General features: G+C 43.8%; 1 protein-coding gene across 5 annotated transcripts in view; it reads right to left on the minus strand.

The window, feature by feature from the left end:
- Positions 1-14,794, minus strand: part of SMARCAL1 (SWI/SNF related, matrix associated, actin dependent regulator of chromatin, subfamily a like 1) — a 35,548-nt gene extending 20,754 nt beyond the window's left edge. For 2 of the 5 annotated variants that reach the window (XR_009418775.1, XM_059475788.1), the window contains exons 1-7: positions 12,753-14,531; positions 12,008-12,058; positions 9,160-9,420; positions 7,976-8,026; positions 5,088-5,268; positions 3,997-4,147; positions 978-1,136 (exon numbers count right to left, since the gene is read on the minus strand). Coding sequence is in view for 4 of the 5 variants with exons in the window: in XM_059475788.1 (XP_059331771.1) it covers positions 978-1,136; positions 3,997-4,147; positions 5,088-5,268; positions 7,976-8,026; positions 9,160-9,420; positions 12,008-12,058; positions 12,753-13,842 (1,944 nt within the window). In the remaining variant the exon portion in view is untranslated. Of the gene's footprint in view, positions 1-977; positions 1,137-3,996; positions 4,148-5,087; positions 5,269-7,975; positions 8,027-9,159; positions 9,421-12,007; positions 12,059-12,752; positions 14,532-14,776 lie in introns of those variants that run through there. The other 3 variants (XM_059475785.1, XM_059475787.1, XM_059475786.1) reach the window with 3 other exon arrangements.
- Between the last annotated feature and the right edge of the window lie 8,498 nt (positions 14,795-23,292).

A 23,292-nucleotide genomic window follows, 5' to 3' on the forward strand; every position in this document is an offset into this window, starting at 1 on the left:
CCACCAAGGGTCCAAATTTGAACATACAAACACACAGAAAGAACATCTGCCAGTTCAGGGCTGGTTAAAAGTTCCAAGGCAGTAGCCTCAAGTCTACAAAAATAATAATCTGCATTTCCACCTTGACAGAATGTTTAGTCAGTGTGTGTAGGAGACAAAATATAAAAATGAAAAAGATCAGTTCTCCCATGAGTAGCTTGGTCTCCAAAGAACTCCATCTATTACCACATTCCCATCTGAAGCTGAGAAACAGAAAGATTAGTATGTTCCAATTGTCATGATCTTTGGGCAGGTGTGTGTGTGTGCTGAAAACCAGACTGTGAACATCAAATACTCATAGTAAGCTACATGTACACTTTTGCTCTCTATTGATCCAAGCTGGATTTGAAACACTAGATGTTTTGAATTTTTAGTAACTGAAATCCAGAAAAATTCCATTTACTGTGGCTCTATAAAAAGATAAAAACTGGAATTTGAAGTAATTTACAAAAGAAATGATACAAATGATCAAAGAAGGCTTAATGCAGATTGTCAGTGGAACACAAGCTAAGGAAGATGTTTTTGATGCTTTACCCACACACTTGATGTTGAAAGGTTATCTGCTTTACTGGATAAACACTAACACCACCCTGAAGTCCAAGACTTAAGAAGATACAATTCCATGACTACTGTATTGACACACCACATTAAACACTTTTCTCTCCAGCAGAGGACATGAGCAAGCACAATGAAATCAGAGAGGCATCATAACCAGTAAGTGAAAAGACAGCCTTAGGAATCACAAAGGAATTAAACTCTACTAGTTATTTCAACAGGTTTCAGAGAAACCTCATGCTTGTACTCATGAAGACAGCTGTGATCACAGCCACAATTACAAGATACTTTCAGTTCTAAATAAGGCCCACTTCACACTTCTTTGCTGTACAAAGGCTACCACACTTGCAGGCAGAATTCGAAGATTTTCATGTACCACTTACAACAATAACTACTTGGAATGTGCTCTTAAGTTGCTTGTCCATCCTGCTGAGGAGATCAAAACTGATGATGTTGATCAAGCTTCCTGTTAGGTTGTCTTTCCCACTCACTACGACATTGGTGCTTCCTGGACTCAAGGATGGAAGCCATCTGTGGAATGCCTGGAGGAAGAGGAAAGAAATTAATTGCATTCTGGTGCTTATCTTCTTTGTCAAGATCCCAAAGCACTACACAGAACATCCTCATGAATATTTAGAACATGGACCCATCCCATCCACCATCAGACATTGCTTTGGAGCACAGTAAGGGTAAGCAGCCTTCCCATGGCAACCTCCCTGGTAATGGGAACATCAAGAAAAAAACCCAGGCTACAAGGCAACATCTACTTTATACAGCAAGGAAAGCTCAAACCGTATTCCCTCGTAGTGGAAAAAAACCCAAAGCCAACAAACAAAAGAAAAACAAACCAACCCCAGTAATACCCCAAAAAACCAAACAAAAATCTGATCTTTAGTGGAAATGTGCATAACCTCTTGAGAAAGGTACCTGCTATGCTCAGAGCCAGAGAATACTGTGACCATTGCTTACAGGGAAATTTAGTTTTCCCATTCAACAGAAACCTATAGCTGTGAAACACAGACTTCTAAGCAGTAAACATCTATGACTATAGCAATGTTTACTCCATGGTGAGGGCGAAGTACAACTCATCCAGATGAACAAAACCCTTCCACTACCTCCTCTTCTTAAAAAGTCCGCGAAAAAACCCCCAAAGCCAAAAAATCAAAACCAAAATGAAAAGATCAAGTTGACAACACACCAGCTGCTCTATGACAGCAGCTGAAATTCATGTGGTAATTGTCATTTAATCAACCCCTTGAAATGCTCCACACACCAGAGCAAGATATCCTCCCCCAAACCCATCTGTTAGCCAGACCACCCACCATTTCCCTTGTAATTCTGTCCCCAGTGACACCAAGCTCTCTGCAACATTTGAGTTCTGCTGATGTTGCTCTGCAGAAAACTGTCTGGGCCCATCAGGATCTGGTCCCTACAGACATGTAACCAAATGGTGATGAGAAATGGCATCTCTGTCTCTAGGAGCTTTGCCTGTTGAAATCCCCATACCACAATCATTCCTCTCCACTGCTCAGCAACCTCATGCAGCAGCAGTTAAAAGTGAGCTTCTCACATTTCTGAGTATGTGAGAAAGTAACAATGAACTATCCTTCTCCACTCACTGAAAGCACCACCAAATGAGTGAATGTGCAGGCAAGGTTAGATACCACCCAGAAAAGGATGTGCTTGACACTATGTCAGAATTTAGGACAAAGGTGGCAGCAAAAGGAAAGTACCTGGAAACTCCTACTGTACAGCCCTCTTCTTTTATAAAGGGCATGGGAATAATTTACAGCATAAAATTGATCCTGAATTTTTTACGGGGTGCTGACTTTAGTCCACAAGGAGTGCTATGAAACCACCCTATTAAATAATTAAGTTTCAATGCTGAACTCTAAATGCACAGGGGTACAACATTTCAGACCCAAGAGTACCTTGTCCCTTCCTATGGCACCTTGACTATAAAGTCACTCAGTGGCCTGAGCACAAAAAGCCAAAATACAACACTGATATCACTAAGATGAAGAAAATTTCTGCTGATTTGGTTCCAGAGACACCACAAAAGCTTGTAACCATTACAGTACAGCACATCTGTACAAGAATGAACTGAGTAGATTACAGACTATAACAAATTTCACCTTCTGAATTTCTGTGACACATTTTTCTTACATCCACATCCATCACATACTCAAAAACCAACCAGATCTCTAAAGAAGTGTCCTAACAAAACATCTCTCACAGGAGCCTCCTGGGCAGCTGGGAGCAGGGGAAGGAAGAAATCAAGCACTCAAATTTAAAAAAAAAAAAAAACAACAAAACAACCATTCAAAAATGCCTCATATTTCTGAAATCTCCTGAAGCACCTGAAGCAGAATCTAGAAGTTTATTTGCAGTTCCCAGTACTTCAACAAGGAAACCTAGGCCCAAATTGTTCCTGGTAGATAACCCACAGATGCACTCAGGTTAGGTGCTGTCCCACAGGTCTATAGACATTGAGATTTCAAGTATGATGAGCATCACTCCCATTCTCAGTAAACAACTTTATCTTCTTTTCCCCCTGCCTTTTGTTGCACTACGGGATAATAAAACTCACACCAAGATGCTCTAACAACCTGGTTATAGCACAAAACCAGTAAATCCAAATCAATACTTTTCTCATCAATGCCATATTCCAGGAAAAGCAAAATTCCCACCTCCTCCTTCTCTGGAAAGAATTCACTGACCTAAAAGCTCTGGCTCACCTTTTTCTCCCACACTGAACATTTCACTAGCCCATGGCAACCCAGCAGCCTCAGGGTACAAACTATGGCAGTGATTTATTTCAAGACACTTCTCAGCCATCCAAGCTCTCTTGGGCTTTGACCAACATTAATAAAGGACTCAGAGAGTCAGCAGCATACACTGGACAGGCCAAAAGACTTATTATGACAGACAATGATGATGATAATGGGGCTTTTTGAACAGAATGGAGAATCCCAGCATCTGGGACTCTGTTCCAGCCAAGGAACTGGCAAATACTGCTATGATGGGCTCAAATACCAGACAATTGCTTGAATGTAACTATTATCTTTGACACTGATGAGTAAAATGCCCACTTGGAGCCAACTGACTTGCAGGGAAAAAAGTTAACACAGGGTCAGAGGACACACTTTCTCTAGCTGTCCCTTTTCCCAACAGATCAGCTGGACTATGAAAAGAAAATCAGCCAATAAAAAAAAAATTAGGCATATACCATACAGTCAATGCCAAGCATTTTCCCACTATCATCAAGTTTCTAAATCAGTATATTTTTTTTTGTTTCTTTGCCTTAATACATTTAAAAGTTTAACTTTTGCAAAGCACAGCACAGTGTAACCATCCCACAGGCTCTTCACTGACCCCTGCACATGGCCAAGCCCACAGTACCTCTGCCCATGTAAACCTCACAGAAGAAGGAGTGACCACCAGCAAGGGCCACTCCTGCTGGTAATAGGCAGCAATGCAGATGGCCTGGATGGTCTTGCCCAGGCCCATGTCATCCGCCAGCAGCAAACGTCCCTTTCTGGAAATGGCAAAACTGGGAAAAACAGAGAGGGAAAGAAGAGTCAAGATATGGGTTATATCTGGCAACCATGATGAGCACAAGTCATGATGAAGCCTCTGATGTGGATCACCTGTAAGTGATCTGGGTTCTTCAGTAAGCCTGGATTTTCTCCCTTAGTCTTCATACAAGTGAGCAACTCCCACAAATCTCTCAAAGCTTGCAAACTCCTTAACAGAGTGGTTCAGCTGTGGTTCTCATATGAAATCTTTGATTTTATATGAGAAGTAGTCTCAAGACCTTACAATTATTTAAAGCACATTTTTTCCATTATATTACTCACATTGTGTTCCAGAGTTCATTCTGGCTAAGAAATTATTACTAACAACAATAGCAATTTAAGACCATTAAGTACAGACTGTCCTGGATTGCATATTGAAATCAACAACTATTGATTATATATGATGGGGACAGGGACACTTAAACTTTTATCTATACATATAAATAGTAATTTAAAATGTTTTAGGGCTTGAGTCCCATTTCTTGGTCCTTTCCCATACGTATTTAATATTCAAAAAACAACAACAACAGAAGAGATGCACTTGGGAAAAAAAAAAATACCTTACACAATAAAAAATCATATGACAAATATCTACATACTGAATCACAAGAGGGAGATCAGAGATGTATCATTTGATCAATTTTTTAGGCTAGCAAAATACTACTTTCCACCTGACTCATGATGAATTCTATCTCGAAATAAAACAGATGTGTCACCCAAAAAATAATAAAGAATTAAAAAAAAAGTCCTAAACAAACCATCCTATACCAAATAATCAAAGTGGCAGAGTATAATAGGCCCAGACTCTAGAGAAATGCAGAGCCCTCCATGGACAAGAAGGCAATCTGTGCACCAATAGAAATGACACAATTCTAGACAAGGACTAGCACTTAACAGCATGCAAAAAGGACATACTTCACACCTTCCCGCTGAAAGGGCATGAGGCTCGTCACAATTTTGGAGTCCACTCCTGAAAGGTCAGCATCAGGAATGTCTGTCAGTGATGGAGATCTCTGGAGCTGAGCAGCAAAGGTCTTAATTACTGCTTCAGGCAGTGGCTCCACTTCTACGGACATGAGGCTCAGTAACTCTTGCACTGCAAAGAACAGAGCAGTTCATTATCTGAAGGACAACACACACACAACTTCCATTATGGATCTCGGGACACAACCCTCAACCTCATCAAAAATATCATCTCCTATCCTGAAACAGGTCACAGAAATCATGGCATCATGCACAGGTGTTAGCCTGGCCTCTTCCCTAAAGTCTATTTCAGAACCACATGATGAATCACATCTCCTCCCCTCTTACTTAGACTTGATTATAAAAAACTGCAACTCTGATGCCATCATTCAGAGACGATTGCTACTAATACAGCTGGAGCTGGATTATTCATGCTGAGGGCAGCTTAGGGCACACTTTACTCAGAATTGAAGTACAGATTTGAAAAAAAGAACTCCTGAAGCCTAGAAAGCAGGGGCATCTTTATCTTGACCTTGGGATTCTGTACCTCTGAGGTGCCCACCATGACAAAACCATCAGAAGTGACTGAAGAGAGTTACCTAAAGAATATAATTAATCTTCAATTTTGAAAACTCTCTTCTCCTCCTGTTCCCTGAATTCACACAGTTGGGTTCTGCCTCCACTTTACCACATTGGGTAAGAAAACAGGAAGCACCTCAAGACTCAGAAACAGCTTTTGTACCATCACCAGCAGCACTCCAACAGCCATCCTTCAGGATCCATAGCACCTCCCTGCCCAGCTGGTGGCCACTGCTCTTCTCCTGGACAGAAGCAGCTTACAGGCAGCCACTTCAGTTCCTCAGTACTTCACCCATGAAGCCCCACAACTTTACCTTCCCAGTTTGACTAAAGGGATCCCCAGCATCCATTATACCAAGACCTCAGAGCCTTCACCTTTTCAACCCACACATCATAACAACCAGAGCATCCAACCAATTCTCCTCCTGGACAACCCTACTTTAGTCCCCTCCAACAGCCTCTCTATTCCATCCCCCCAAAAATAAAAGTGTTTCTTTTTAATCCAACAGTTAATCTCTAAGCAAATTAACACCAGTTTTAAACACACAGCGAGCTGTAACCAGGAGAACTTATGTAATAATTTTTGTCCAGTGACTATGAAATCAAAGACACCTCTACACTAGGAACACAAATGCAGGGGCACAAATTTTTATTGCAGGAAGCAGCTTCCTTTTTTTTCTTTAATAATGGTTTGTATATGAAGTCCAGAAGGCTAAAAAAACCTGCTTGGAAAAACAACTAAAATAAGAACTCACTATACCAGCAGTAAATGCACCAGAATTCAATTAGGTATTTTTGTTTCAGTAGTCTCCAAGAGGAAAACAGCAGGATGGACCCCTGCCATATAAAGGGGGAAAGCAATTCCAAGAAATATACATATGAAAAGATTTCCATTTGTGGTTGGGCAATGACCAAACTTTTAAAACTCTCTGGTTTAATTTATACTTCTTCAATAGCAGGAACTCTCTCCATCCAAAGAAGAGCACAAGCTTGTTATTACACTCACAGACCGAGATGTGTGTTAGCATAATTGCTACAATTTGCTCACTGATAATTCTGTTGCTATTGTTCTGTACATGAGCTGGGAGAGTGATTAAGATATATCTGCCACCGCATGATTCATCCAACAGACAGTTTTTAGTGAAGTGACCTTTATATAAAGATGACTGAGCAACTAGGCAAAGAGACATTAACCTCTACAAACAGTTCCCAGCTAACAGATCTCTCTGCTGGAAATGGCATCCAGCCTAAATTCTCTTTTTTTAATTTTGATGTAGGGAAATGAACAGGCAACAAAGTAAATGCTGCTCCTCTAAAAGGCACGTGCTGGAATCCTCAAATGCCCTCACAAATTACTCTCTGCAAGATTCATGGAATTATTTTCCTTTCCTCAAATCTGTGGGATTCTGAACACCTCATGTAATGTGTACAACTCCCAGCCAGCATGACTGATCCCATGACAGACTAGGAGGTGATGTGCGTGCTCACACTGCCTGGCACATGCTACAGGATCAGGCCCTTTGCATGTACAAAAGGCCTTCTGACCAAATTGTGAGTGATCATCAGCACTCACCAAAATCAGGAATGTCAACATCCTAATCTTGCAGTTCCATAACAGTCTCCTCCAAGACACACTCACTTGTTTTCAAGACCTGGCCTTCCTACACAGCCCCACCACAGGGCTTTCAGCCCTACAACCATTACTAACGTTACTAAGGCATGCATCATAGAAGCAGGCACTTACTCAGTTATTAAACACACTCTGATATCCCATGGAAGGAGGAGCCCATGCTGGAGAACAAGCACTCTGAGCAACAGCATTTCACCTCTGAAACACTCACACTTCCCAAGGATGTGCAGAGAGCACCTGGCTTATTATCCTTCTGAAACTTACCCCCACCAAATTCCACAGCCACAAACCCTCACATGAGCAGTGAAGCAAACACAGCATGCTGACTGCGATGATAAATAATAGTTACAATCTATAGGACTTGTGTACTGCTATTCATCTCAAAGCACTCTATAACCTCAATTAAACATAAAAACCTGAGAAGCAGATGTGCTAGAAGCATGCTGCAGAGACTGGATGATTCTGCAAAGTTGCATCTATTAGGAAAAAAAACATACTAAAAGACAGTTTTACATTTCAGTTTGGCAAGTCACAGTTTCAGCAGGATTATACAGATACATAAAGGCAAAAGGAAATAGACAGAAACTGATGCACAGAAGTTCTCCTTCACTGGAGAAACACAGCTACTCACTTAGTTTGGGGTAATCCTCCAGCAGGAAATTCCATTTTCTGGTATTCATATCTGCAATAGTTACAACAAACACTGTCATAAGTCTCTTTTAAAAAAAGACTGAATTCTCTGTCCATTTTAGAAGAACTATTACCTTGATCAAAATCAATTCTCCTGTGTTTGCTGTCATGTTAAGCAGTTAGTTTGGAAAAGATTTAAAAGTATGACCATACATCTAGAAATGGTGGTATCACCACAGCAAGCCAAGATCAGCTCTCCTAATGAGCCCATCTGCTCAAGGATTTTGGCAACCATTTTTTCTTCACTGCAAGAAGGGATGAAGAATGTGTGCAAAGTTTCTGCTTGTGAATCAACAAACTCTGACTTCAGTCAGTAAAACAATCACTTTCACTTGTGCCTCCATACCCTAGAGTCAAAGTGCTCAGGAGGGTGCAGGAGGAAATTCATCAATATCCAAATTTAATGCCAGATCTATCTGGCAGGCTTATCCCTGCGTAGCAGCTGTGTGCAATACCAGGGAAAGAAGACTAAATTCAGAGTCAGGTGAAGGCACAACAAGGAAGTGGGACCCTGCCCAAAGAACTAGAGCTCCAGAATTTCTTCTCCATGCTGTCACTGCCTGTGACATTGTGTATGTCACCTCATCACTGTGTCTCATTTCCCAAATTACAAGTGGAAAAAAAATTATATTTACCATAGAAATCTGAATGCCAACATAAAGAGTGCTCTACAGTTACACTTGCCTTGAAAACATTGGTAAAACTCCTGGCAAACTAAATCTGCTCAGGCAGTTGCAGCCACTGTACACCACAGTAAAGCAGAAGTAAGAGAACATCCTGCTGCATTTGATAATAAAGACAATAACTCTGCATGGTCTCCATACTGCTGGCAGATTATCAGCACAACCCACCTCATTCACAGTATTTACAGTAAATGTCAAGGTAATCATGCTGAGACCTGAACTATCACCTCAGCTAACAGGCAGAGGACATGTTCTGCCATGGGATAAAGTGCTGGACATGGATACAACACTAAACTAGAACTACAAGATCTTTTAAAATCTTCACCAAAGCACATTCTCCCGTGCTCTTTCAGAGGGATGTACTCTCACAACCTCTTATCTACAAAGCAAGAACAGCCCCAACACAGCCATTATTACAAAGCAGACACAGCAGGAGACCCACCATAATTTCTGGAATCCATCTTTTTGAACACTGCAATCACTTCTGCAGAATACCCAACATCGACCTCAAATCGCAGGCGGGAGATGAGCACACACTTCCCTTTGACCAGGGCTGAGGGCTTCTTCCAGCTCTTACACATCTTCAAGAGGGATTTCACATCAACCCTGCTGCCAACAAAATGAGAGCCTGATGCCAGGCCAACCACACTTTGTCCTTCCAGTGGTGCCAGAATTACTGATGAAAGTTGATTGGCTGCTTCCACTAGGGAGAGTAGAGATATAGAAAAGAATTAATAACAAAGAACCCACACAAGTTTAAAAGGGATGATGATTCCCTGCTTTCATTCACAGGGACAAAGAATAGAGAAAGCAATGGCCTGGAGGAGGAGGCTGGTGGGATTTTCCACAGAGAATGCAGCAGGGGCAAAGGGAACATGTGATAGTAAATGAACAAGGGCCTGTCCAGCACTGTGATTGCACTAAGCTCCCTCTCTGTCAGCAATTCTAAAATGTGGCTCCCTAGGCCAGGGCAAACAATCTGCAGAAGCACATTTAGCAGTAAATTGCACCCAGCCTTACAGTGCTTTAACTCAGAAAATCACAGGGATGGGGGCATGGTGATCAACAGCATGTGTCTAAAAAGATGGGGAGGTGCTTCTGTAAACAACAAAGGAGAAAAACTTAAAAATCTGCCTCCTGCCTCACATCAATGTCTGATACACAATCCACCTAGGAGGAATGCTGTAGGAAGGAATCCAGTCCAAATTCCTAAATCTCTTTTGTTACAATTTAAGTTCCCTTTAACCTTTATTACCCTTTATTCTGCGTCCTACAGTTAGACTTGCACCTCCACCCAGCCACCTGCACTCCTGTCCTGCCCACCACCAGCAATCACTTCTGACACAATGCCAGGGCATGGAGACTGGAGGGACACAGCATTTTACTGATGTTAGCCTGAGAACACAGCTGTCCACAGAAATAAACATGTCACTTACCCCTGTGTTTCTCTGCCAATCCATACCCATGTGTTGCCTTTATTATTATAACTGAACTTTGATGGTTAAGAAATACTATTTCTTATACTTTTTACAGCACCAAAGTAGTGCAGTTTGTGCCCAAGCCTCCACCTCACAGATACCATAGTAACACAAAGATTCATGAACATCTGCAGAGTCAATTACACTCAAAAGCAAGGCACCATTAAGCACACTCTCTCTTCAAGTACTTGTAGAAGGCAACTTTCCCTCTGTGGGAGATGTTTAGCATAAACCCAGGTGAATCCAGTCTTTTGAGCACTGAGCTGCACACGATGCTCCTCTCTGCTTCTTTTTAACTAGTCCAGAAAACTGATACACAACAAAAAAGTACAAACTTTAAGTTCAGTGGTCAAGATGTGAAAATGGAGAAAAAAGAAAATCAGACGATTTCTTCCTAATCAATTAATAAATAAACCATTTGGGTATCATCCAACCTTATTTTAAAATAAGCTACTTCCTGAATAAATCCAAGCATTTGAGATTTCTACTCCAAATAAAAAGTTTAAGAGTACCCACTGAAAATAATTTTTAAATTAGAGGGATTGGAAAACACCAATTTACACCTTCTCCTCCCAATGCACCAAGCAAAAGATTTTAAATGCTACTGGTTTAGCATTGTGTAGTTAGAGGTCACCTCTACAACTAAAACGGAAAGAAATTAGGGAGAAAAAAAGCCTATTTTACTCCTTTATTTCAACATTTGTTTCTAAGCTTGACTGCAAGTTTAATTTATAGTACAAAGGAAAAAAAAAGGTAATACAGGATTACATTATTCAGAAAAACTAAATTACAAGTGGGAACTTTAAAAATAATTGGTTTACACTTTCACTTTTACATTTTCAAGGCCCTTTTAAGTTAGTTCCCTTTTCTCAGGCTATTTTCCCCAATTTCACAGGCCAATGTTGGTCACATACTGTCTTCACTTGTAAATAGGAACCTCCCATAGAGTCCTCAGGTATTTCATGGCTTTAAAGAAAAATGCTTGATTTCTAAAAACCATTCTCTTCATTTGCAGGCTCCTTGGTGCAGAGACTCTGCTCTCATCTGTACTTGATACACTTCAAGCAAGCCAACAGCATTTAAATTATAAATGTGTGGCAACCCACATGGGAAGCTAAAATACCAGCACTCAACTGTGGTTTTTTAAAGTGCTCAACACAGGCCTAATTCTGTTCCCAGTGAAATCAATAGTGATTTATCACTCACTTCAGTACAGTGTGCTTCTGAAGAGCCTACCTGAAGTGTTTGCCTCTATAATCTCTCCATCTTTCCAGAATAAGACGACAGGAGAGGAAAAAAAAGATGAACCCACCCTTGTTATACCAAAAAAAGGGCAAATTCATTTTCAATCTCACTCAAAACTCTGGAGAACTACCCTTTATCCTTTTCTGACACAGAAAATGAACAATAAATGTGTTTATAGAAGAGCTATTTAAAAAGAAAATACATGAATGGACCCAGAAATTAAACATTAGCCACTGGAACACACTCAGTTTTCAAAACAAATTCAAAACAAGTACCAGCACAGCAGATAATTTGCTATGATCTTGTTGGTTGCTGAAAAATGCAATGGTAGAGAAAGGGCAAGCTGTGCTTGGTATTTAGATTACATGAAAAATTAAATTATTTCTAATCAACTACAAAATATCAGAAAAATTTTATGAGCTTGATGCCTAAAAGATGGGTATTATCTTTAAGTAGCACTACTTTTATTACTCAAGACACTAACAAAGCTAAACAATAACTATGGAAAGCAGGGGAAGGAGGGGGTGTCAAGATTCCACTTGTTTTTATCATTCAACATTTACTTACAGACACTGCTGTAATCTTCCATGCTGAAATTCCATTTTTTCATAGCAGGATCTAAAGTAGGGCAAGAGTAATAGGGCAGAATATGAATCATTTGGGGCAGAAAAAAAGTGGTGCCAAAAAATGTTCATGTGAGGTAAGAGTATTCAATCTACTCATGCAAATTTTTTGCCACACATCTGAAAAACACTTATGCCCATGTTTACAGCTACATGACATCAGAAAAAACATAGGGAATATGAATACTAAACAGGAATGCAACAACCACTCACAGGGATCAGCAAAACCTGAGGGAAAACAAAAATAGAATAAAACAAATAAAGATAATGGTGAAATATTAGAAGAAAAACAAAAGGGAGAGATTCCACTGCTCTCCGTCACCCATGAAACAGAATCAGCTCATAACTCTGAACTATAGCTGAAGTGACCCATTTTCACATCCCAGTATATGAATAACTTTGCTTCCTTCACTTTCAACAAACTGACCAGCTGCTGCCACTTAACTTCTCAGAGCACTACTCATAAAGCAAGGCTTTAGACTTCTTTTCTAAATCCAAGCTCAAGCTATTTATGTCCAGAATTCCTATCCAATTTAATCTGTATTTACTTCTTTAATCCTCCATTAATACCACAAATTCCACCCCAGCAATAGGTACATTGGTAAGAGAAGTAGCAACTACAATAGCAGCAGATGCCAAAACTTCAACCCAATTTAAAACAGAGATAACAGCAAACAAACAATTCTTACCATAGGCTTTGCTTGGAACCTTCTTAAACACAGCAATAAGTTCAGCGTTGTACCCTATTTCAACCTGGAATCGGTCTTCCCCATATTTCACACATTTTCCTTTTGTAACATTATTTGCTTTCTTGTGAGAGGCAGCTTCAAAGGCAGAGCCCACAGCAGCAGAGGTGGCCAGCTTCTGCATCCCACCACTGGCCTGAGAGACAAAACCTCCCTCTGTTCTTTCTGTAGGTATGTTTATATTTGCCAGCATTTCTGAATCGCTCAGGAGGACACAGATTGGTGGTGAAACATATTTAATGGCAGATTTGTCCCAAGTTTGTAAATCTTTACTACCTTTTATAACATTATTTGCTTTCTTGTGAGAGGCAGCTTCAAAGGCAGAACCTACACCAGCAGAGGTGGTCAGCTTCTGCATCCCATCACTGGCCTGAGAGAAAAAACCTCCCCCTGTTCTTTCTGTCACTGTGTTCATGCTTTCCAGCATTTCTGCATCGCTTGGTGGTGAAACATATTTAATGGCAGATTTGTCCTGAGTTTGTAAATCTTTACTACCCTCAGGGTGCCCATTATCAGTGAATCTTGGATGAGCTGGTCCTGTGGGGTTTTTGAACATTGGGTTGCCTTTGGGCTGCTGGAATGTTCCATGATTAACAGAAGTGTGCTGTCCATCTTCCTGACTACCAGCATCCAAGAAATGTTTATGGGAATAACTCAGAGAATTTGGGATCATCGCAGGGAACTGCTTTAGGCCACTTGCTTGCTCCAAGTCCTCTGAACAACTCTTCTGCTGCTCTCTGTGTGAGCCAGCCATCTGTTGCTTGGCTGGGTAATGGTTACAGCCTTTCTGGAGACAGCTCCTCTGCTCCATAGGCGCGTTTGGATTGAGTGGGGGCTGGCTGGTGAACCCGACATGATTGTTTTCCTCCTTGGAGCCGCCCGGCTTGCCCAGCCCGTGCCCGGTGTGCGGAGCTGCAGCGATGCCCCCGTGCCCAGCGCCCTGGGCTGCCAGCCTCTCTGCCCTCCTGGCCAAAGCCAGCCGCCGGTTCTCCTCTATCCTCCTCTTCTGCTCCTCCGTAAGGCCTGATGACATCTTCAACAATTCCAACAACAAGTCTCTACCAAAACTACATTGGGAATAAATCACAGAGGCAACTGCTTCTTTAGAGGAAGAGAGGCCAGTCTACAGAAAAACAAACAAACAAACAAACAAAAAAACCCAAAAACAAACAAAAAAAAAACAATCCACAGATTACTATTGTATTGATAACTTAGCATTATTAGTAATTGAGTATTACTGTAACTGATCCTACATGAATCTAGTAGTACAGTAAAGCTGTCACATTAATGCTGAGCCATTATCAACACGTAGATGGTGACAGACACTGATGAGGCCTTGCATGCCAGTCCTGCATAGATAAAACATATGGAAAAAGGAGAAAACTCCTATTCTATTCAAGTACTCTTCTCTGCAATTCCCAGCAGAACTAGTAAAATAGCAAAGCACAGGGAAACCCTGCACTGCAGAGCCAGCCCTGCGAAGGCACATGGAGGCAAAGGATTACATCCCTTTGGTGTTAGTGTGTCCTATTTCGGGTACCTTTTAGCAAAGATGGGACGATGCCCATCTTCCCTGTTCACCTTCGGTTCCTGGGTATCTCACACAGCGTGGCACATACATGCTGAACCCCACAGGACAGAGCCAGCTCCTCCTGAGAAAGCTCCGTTCGCAGGTCACACACCTTCACACAGCAGCGAGGAGCTGCCTCCCGCCACTTCTCCCAGCAGCCCACCCCGCTCCATGCACTCGCCGCCCGCGTCCTGCGGGATGCCCGCCCCTCCGCTCCTCAGCTTCCTGCGGGCGGTGGGGCTCACCCTCTGCCCCCTCCTCTCCCAGGAGCCAGGCAGGCTCCCGTCCCAGACCCCACGGAGGTCCCGACCCGTCCCTCGGGTCCCCCCGCCACCCCCGCGGTCCCGGAGGTCAGGCTTTCTTCCCGCCCGCCGCGGAGGCTCCGCCGCCCGCTCACCGCCGGCGGGCGCGGCCCGGAGCGCCGTCGAGAGACTACAGCTCCCAGCAGGCCCTGCGCTACCGCCCTGTGGCACGGAGCGGCGGGGAGTGCACAGCACGCCGGGAGATAAGAGTGGCGAGTGGGGCGCGCGGGGCACTGGGAAATGAAGTCTTCCGGTCGCGGCGCCATCTCGGGGGCGCTGGAGTTGCGGCGTTCCGTGGAGGGAGCCGGGACACCGGGGCCGCCCTCGGTCAGGCCCCGTACGGCGTGCGGGGACTCTGTTGCCGGCCCCAGGCTGAAGTCTTTCCCCAGCCAGCACCCAGCGCTGTACGGGCGGGGCAGATCCCCTCGCCCGCTGCCCCTGCTGTGTGGGTCTGGCTCTCCAATATGTGCTTTTCCTAACGGTGTCTGAGCGGGGAGTCAGCAGTGAGCTGATGTGTGAGAAAGGGTCACGGCTCTTGTCAGCAGTGAGGAAGGACTCTGTCCCCGGGGTTAGGAGCAGCAGCTGGCATTGCAAGGCTGCTTTGTCATTTTTGAATATCAGTGGTAGGTTGGAAAAGACCTCTGAGATCATCGAGTCCAACCCATGATCGAACACCACCATGTCAGCCACATCATGGCACTGAAGCCTGCGTTCAGTCTTTCACTAAACACCTCCAGGTGACTCCACCACCTCCCTGGGCAGCCCATTCCAATGTCTAATAGCCTGTTCTGTGAAGAAATTCTTCATAATGTCCCACCTTAACCTCCACTGGTGCAGATTGAGGCTCTGTCCCTGGCTGCCTGGCAGAAGAGCCCTACCTCTGCTAGCTGCAATCTCCTTTCAGGTGCTTTCAGAGAGTGATAAAGTTTCCACTGAGCCTCCTTTTCTCAGGCTAAACACCCCCAGCTCCCCCAGCTGCTCCAGACCCCTCACAGCTCTGTTGCCCTTGTCTGGACTCCAGCACCTCAATGTCTTTCCTGAGCTGAGGGGCTCAGAAATGGTCACAGCACTCAGGATGTGGCCTCACCAGTGCTGAGCACAGGGGGACAATCACTGCCCTGGTCCTGCTGGCCACACTACTCCTGATACAGGCCAGGTGCCATTGGCCTGCTTGGCCATTTGGGCAGTACTGGTTCATGTTCAGCTGCTGTCAGCCAGCACCCCCGGATCCTTTTCCACTGGGCAGCTTTTCAGCCACTCTGCCCCCATCCTGTAGCACTGCCTGGGGTGGTTGTGGGTGAAGTGCAGGGCCTGGCACTTGGTCATGTTAAATGTCATACCTTAATCTCAGCCCATTCATCCAACCTGCCCAGCTTTCTCTGCAGAGTGACAGTCCAACCCAACTTGGTGTCGTCCACAAATTTGCTAATGGTAAACTCAATCCTCTCATCCAGATTGCAAATAAACAGGACTGAGCCCAACACTGATCCCTGGGGACACCACTAGTGACCAGATAGATGAGGGGATGTGCCTGGAGGCTGGAAGAGGACAGATGTCAAGGTTTTCTACAAGCAGAACACAAAAGAGGACACAGGAAATTATGGGCCCATTAGTATAATTCCAGGCCCTTGGAAAGTAGTACAGTCTTCCAAGAAACTATCACAAAGCAAATTAAATAGGTGATTGGGAAAGCCAGCACAGATTTATTAGAGGGAAATCATAGCAGATTAACCTAAACACCTTCTACAGCCAAATGACATTTTCTGTCTATATGGGAAGAGTAGTGGAAGTAGTTAACCTGGACTTCAGCACAATATTTGACCATGTTTCCCATGGCCTCCTCCTGGATGAGTTGACCAGACAGGCTGAAGGGGGGGGGATCTGTGACATGGGGAGGGAATTGGCTCCCAGGCCACAGCAGAAGGCAGCAATCAATGGGTTTTATGCAGGCTGGCACTGGCAGCCTGTCACAAGTGCAGTTCCTCAGGGAGCAGCACTGGGTCCTACACTGTTCAAGAAATTACACTGGAAGAGGTTTCATCTTGAAATGAGAAAGAATTTTTTTGCATTGAGAACAATCAAACATTGAAACAAGCTCCCCAGGGACATAGTGGGGTCCCCATCATGGAAGGTTTTCAAGATCCAATTGGACAGGGTGATAGATAACCTCATCTTGGCTCCCTTTCCCACAAAGGGTTTGATCAGATGGTCTTTCCATGTGCTTTCCAACTTGGGCGGATTTATGGTTTTGTGAACATCTTCAAAATAAGGTGATTGTTCATATTTGCATCAATTAAAATAAAAATTCAAATAAAAGGTCTTCCCAGAGTTTTAATTATACATGGGGCTTGATCATACACATGAAAATGCCTTTCCTGAACAGTCACATTCCCATGTGGGTGACCAGAGCAGGGGAGAAAGCAGAGAAAAGGCCCTGGGGAACACCATAACCCCCTCCCACCTCAGAATTTTACTACCCTGCCAATGGCAGGCCCAGAGCTGCCATCCTTGTTCCCAGACACCATTTTCTCTCACCTGACAGGCCCTTTGGCTCGGGACACTGCAGCCAGCTGGCTGTTTCACAGTTTATTCATTTTTCTCTCTGCTAGTTAATTAGAAAAGGTTATCATTAAATTGCTTCCTGATTAAGCAGCAGTGACTGCCATTAGTCAGGAGCTTGTCAGCCCAAGAAAAACAAGGCAGGCAGGAAGAGTGAGGTGCAACTCAACACACATCACAGCCCTGAGAGTGCTGATCCTCACCTGGGAATCACACACAGACATGAGCACACCACATGCACACAGGCACTTCCAAACACACCACTTTTCAAGAAAACTACAGGCTAAGGAGATGTCTGGGTCCAGGGTTTTGCTTCTCTCAAGCAAAAAAATCAAACTTTTTCACATGTTTCAGGTCCTCTTGCTGCAGAGCATGTTTGCTAGGAAGGGATGCATAGCCCCATGGTCTCTGCCCAGATCTTCTGCCTTCGCCCTTTCTTCCCTTGCAAGCCAGCAGACTCCAGGTGGCTGCACAGCAGAGAGACACAGGAGTGGATGAGAGACCTTTTTTCTCTCTTTCTTGTCACACTTTTCACTGCCCAGAGCTAAACCAGATCCCAGTGTCACATATGGATGAGAGGGAGAGGGAAGGTGCAGAGCATAACCCTGCAACTGTTTCCAGCCACATTCTCCCTGCCAGCAGCCATCCAGTTCCAGGTCCCTGGAGATGGCTCCTTATGCTTTGAGAGATCCTGTGGGGAAAAAAAACCAACAACTTGGGAAGGGTGAGAAAAGCCCCATCCAAGGACTGTCCCAGCTCATGCAAATACTGAGAGCAGAGCACTGTTTGCAGAGAACCCTTGAGTGGCACAGTCAGGCAGACACAGACAGACGTTGCAGCATTTGCTCCATATGGCACAAGTTCAGCGAGACACCAGGAACAGCCCGGCCATGCAGAGAACAGACCTACAAAATGAGAGGCCACTTGCAAGCAGTTTGCTGGTGCACTCCAGGTGTCCTTTCAGCCAGAACATGCTTCCAGCAGTGGCTTGGACTCACTCTCCACATACTGGGTCAGGGGCAGAGATGCAGAGTGAAAATCCTGGGAGGGATGGTGCACCCCGGCTGTGCTGCAGAGGAAATGTTCACATCCTTCCAAAGAAATGCTCCCATCGGTGAAAAAAATTAAGGAAATGGGGTTCTCAGTGTTGTTCTTAGCAGGAGCTTTGTCTTATTTGGATTATGCTCTAAACCTCCTCTCATGGGCTGAGTTGGCTGACTGCTGGCTTCAAATAAGCCAGAACTGCCTGTATTGTACATCTTATATGAGCAGCAGCTAATATATAATATGAATCTCCCAAAACTTCCGAGCCATTCTGGAATCTCATGGATTATCCTTTGAGGGGTCTTAGGCTGCTATTTGGAGGTCCTACAACTGTAATATTGAAAATATTTGCCCCATTTCACCACTTTGCCAGCACACTGTGGTGGTTCTCCACATGAACAGAGCTCACTTCCTTCCTCCTGGATGTGTGGCCAGCCCGCACTCTCTGCTGGGGCTCAAATGCATGCAGGGCTGCTGTGTGTAGCAAAGCTAACCACCAGAGAACTGGAAATCAGCCCAGGCTAAGAATCCTGAGATGCCCCAGCTTCTGGGAGGGTTTTGGTAGCCCACACTGAGCTCAGAGACACAATAACCAATGCCCAATTGCACCAACCTTTGACTAGCTATGGAGAATTTGATTCACCTTCTAAAATAAATTAATCCCATGTTGTCAGTTTGTACCCAGCTAAGACCAGTCAAGTGGTTGGACTGGAGACATACATAAGAGAAGGTTGTGGTCCAGGAGAGTCAGAGAAAGGTTTCTCCATCTGGAACAAGCATCAGAGCTTGTTCCAGATGGAGAAACCTTTGTTTTGGGCTGTTAGGGTCTGACCTGAATACTCTTTACAAGACCTGTGCTCTGTAGGCTGTGGAGTTGTACTTCCTCTGCTCTGGTTTGGGATCCTCAAGAAGATCAAAGCTGCCTAATGGGGAACTTGAGCCCTGAGCTTGGAGGGCCAGGGTGTGCTTGGGTTTGGGGACGTGCTGACCCTGCATCCCCTATAATTCCCTGGATTTGTTTTCTTTGACAGCTCTGAATCCCCTTGACTTTCCCTCTGCCATTAAGGCACATCAAGGACCAAGGCCTTTTGGCCCATTTGACATCTCAGACCCTTTCCCTGAGCATCTTTGTAGGACCAAAGACAAAATTTGGAGTTTGCTGAATCCTGTTGTCCTTGAAACTCTGATGAAAGGGCACCTGCAGAGGCTTTTCTGTGAGTTTTTCTAGCATGAGAAGGTTGCTCCCCTCCTCTGACTGCCAGCTCAGTGAAGACCACTTATTTTTCCCTCTTTTTGGCCGCCCGGTGCAAGAAAAATTAGTCCCCCTCCATTTTTTTGAAGCAGCCTCTTTTATCTACACAGCTTGTTCTTCCCTGGCATGCTGAAGCCTTCCTGCTCTTGTTCATAGTACAACCCCTCCAACAGATTGCAGGGTCTCTTTTCTGCCTTCTGTCCTTCTTGGCTGGGTTCCCCTCCATAGCTGCAGCCCATAGCAATGGTCTGCACAGCACATGGCCCCCACTTCGCTGCCAGGCCACTGCCTCACAGAGCTGCTGCAAAGTTGAGCCTACTCCTGATCTTTTGTGTGAGGCAGCCCAGGTGTGGGGGCACCCAGAACGAAAAATTAAAACCCCCCCACATCTTATATTGAAATTCAAACAGTTTCCAAAGCTTCTGTGTCACCAGCGTTTAACACAATATGAGCTGTGATCCAGCTGGGTGAGGGCACTGGCAGTGTGGACTCTCCAGTATCTTATGCTTAAGACTGGAGCAGAGCACACCAGTGGCAGGGATTCTTTGTTCAGATGCTCAACAGAACTTTATCTTTGTGAAACACAGTTCAGCTGGCAGAAGGGTCCAAAGTTAGAAGGAAAGGCTTGCGTGCACACAGAGACAATTTAACTGCATAAGCTTATTTCTTTAGGAAATGAGGTGAAACAAACTGAAGTTGCATTCCTAGTTCTATTCTGGAGTTTAAATTATTGGCCTGGTTTTCAAGCTCAGAACAAACAGCTAATCCTATGGCCTTGTGTTTATATGAAGCCAGGTATTGAGATCCTGTTTGTTAAAGCTAGCTGCAGTTTTCTGCCCTTTCTTCTCCTGGTGCATAAGAGACCCAGAGATATGGAGATGTCCTTTAAGCAGTAGAATGAGAGGTCACTGGTGTGATATTACACCAATGTAATATTCATGGTTCTTTGCTCTTTCACAGGAGCAGCACCTTTCCTTGAAGGATCTCAAAGCATAATCCCGACCAAAAGGAGTCAGCAGAGCACCTCTGGAGTTCTGTGGGATGCAAGGTCTGATGCCAAGCGGTCTTCCAAGAGAGGGACCCAGACCTGTGGCATCCTCAAGACTTTCCTAAAAGCCCTGAGCTTACAGTGGGTTCGGATACAATTGTTTGCCATCCTCTGCTGTGGCTTAGATGAGAGCAAGGTAAGACTATTGCTTGAATTAGGAATGTGGACTCGGCAGAGGACTTCCTTCTACCCCAGTCTTCGCTCAACCAATGATGCAGGAAAATTGCTCTCATCTTAGAAACAGTGAGTGCAGTTCTTGGAAAGTGAGCCAGAATCTGGCCTTGACAAACAGCACACTTCAGCACATGCTCAACTTGAAGTGTGTGCTTAAGCTTGTTAAGCCTGCTTCTTCAACAGAGAAGATTTTCTTTTGTGTTGGGAGTCTCATCTGCTAAAGAAGGTGGAGGTCACAAGGTGATTTATTATATTTTGTGTAGCAGCCTGATCTAGAAAACACTTGCTGTCAGCTGCAGTATTTTGCTACCAGCTTGTCTCAGTGATTTCCACTGGGCTTCATGGGATAGCAATTATTCCACAACAGGGAGTGCTCTTGAAGTGTCAGGGCAGTGTGCTTCCAAGGTACTGCTGCAATCTGCCCATGCATCTCTTATTATAAACAGCAAGGTCCATAGGCAATGGGAGCGCACATGCTTTGTTTAGGGAGGGCATTTCCCCTGTCTGATCATAGCAAAAATCCTAATAGCCAGATCCTGAGAAACAGCCATAAAGGTTCTGTTTGAAAGATTGTGACTACAGAAAGCAGATGCTCATCAAGTTAAATAAGGAATTTAATTAGCCAGCATTTTATCTTGTTTTCAGCAACATGATGACAAATCGCATCTTAATAAAATAACATTAGGGAGCAGCACAATTCCAGTGCTTCAGGAAATGAGAAGCGGTATAAGTTATAGGCCTCTTCCCACCAAAGAAGTCATTCCTATTCAGAAATCTGACAGGCTGTTAAGATGGATAGTGTTTTAGCAAAATGGTCCTCTGGCATCTAGAAAGATTTACACCACTTTTGGCTTTAAAAGGCTTAATACAGGGTGGTGAGAGAGAAGGAGTGGCATGAATAGCTTGATGGACTGGTAGTGCAATTAATACTTCTTTATTCCTGTGGTGGCACAGGTATGCAGAGTTCCTCACAACTGAGTAGAGCAGAGTTGTACTTTTCTCAGTGGGGCTATAAATAAATATAAATGTTAGACATTGTATGATAAGTAACAAATTTAGTGTTTGTAATGTCAAAATTCAACTACAAGCTCTCATTTGATGTTTTGTGTAACATACCAATTCTTACCTAACACTGAGAAAGGTTTATTAAGGATCCACAGAAAGTTTGCTCATGACCTGGTTTGAGAATTACAAAAGTTTGTCTAAGCTCAGCTTCTGGGATCCAAGAAACTACTGCTGTTTGGAATATTTATGTCCAGTAAAAAGGATTACAAAGCATAAGAGTGACAACAATAACAGATGAGGAGAATTAGCTTAATTATACAAGAATAAAGGAACTACTTCTCCCATTCAGCATGGAATCCTTCCTTTTGTCTGTACCAGGGATCAGACCCAAGTTTCAGGTGACTGATCATGTGGTTATCACATAGCTGTCTACTATAAAATGCACATTTTGATCCTAGATTATATATTGAGGCAATACATTTCCCTTGCTGATCATCTGTTTTAACGACAGTTATTTCTGATGGTCTATTTGACATTTTCCATCTTTCATATTCAGAAGTTGCTCCATATAGCAGCTATTCATATGGCACCACAGAAAGGAGGAAAGTGCAAGAGTTGTCTGATTGGATCTCTTTGTCATGTGAGGGTGCACACATACAGAGACAGTACAAACACTGAGTTTATTGAATAAAAGGCAGTCAGTGCAGAAGTGTGGGCTGGGAGTGGGTCTCCTCTTTTAACAGGCAGGAAATTCCTTTTAAGATTATCTTGCAGGAGCTTGATTTAAGACTGAGCATGGAAGAGTGAGGTTTTCTCTTCTCTCTTTTGGTGGAAAAAAATTGAAATGTATTGACCTGGAAAATCCAAGCTCAGAAGCAGCAGCTGGGTTTTCAGCAAGTCCCTTGATTCTTTCCCTGTTGCCCATCTGGATTCACTATAACACGGAGAAATCAAGCATTGCCTCTGAGGTCAAGTGAAGTTTGGAAATGGCCACCATTTCCATGTAATTTTGTGAGGAGGGGGTGCTGCTCCGTGCTCTGAGAGTGCTGCTGGATGTCTAAGCAGTGGTGGGTATGACTTCTCATTTGCAGAGCTGTTTGCAGAATTGGACCCTGAGCCCTCCTGGAGCGAATTGTGAAGCAATGCACAAATCAAATCAAGATGCTGACTGAGATTGCATCCTGGCACAATATCACGCTGACAGAATTTGAGGTTAAAAGCAGTGACATTCATGTCCTGCAATGTCTAATATTTTGTAAGGTTGTAAAATGACAACTGAGTCCTGGAGGACGAAGACTAACGCCCTTGTGCCCTGCAAATACTTTCCAGTCCACAAACAAGTTAAAGACCAAGTCTTCAAAATCTTCTGATCATCACCTAAACTTGGTCTCTTAACAGCAGAACAGGTATTTCCTTCTGAATTTGCAGATGCTGTCAGGTTTTATCCATGGGCATGACACCTTGCAGTATTAATGTTCCCTGTGGATGCCACCACCTTTTTTTAATAGATTTTCCACACTTTCATTAAT

This window comes from Ammospiza nelsoni, chromosome 7, assembly GCF_027579445.1.
Source record: "Ammospiza nelsoni isolate bAmmNel1 chromosome 7, bAmmNel1.pri, whole genome shotgun sequence".
Lineage (NCBI taxonomy): Eukaryota > Metazoa > Chordata > Aves > Passeriformes > Passerellidae > Ammospiza > Ammospiza nelsoni.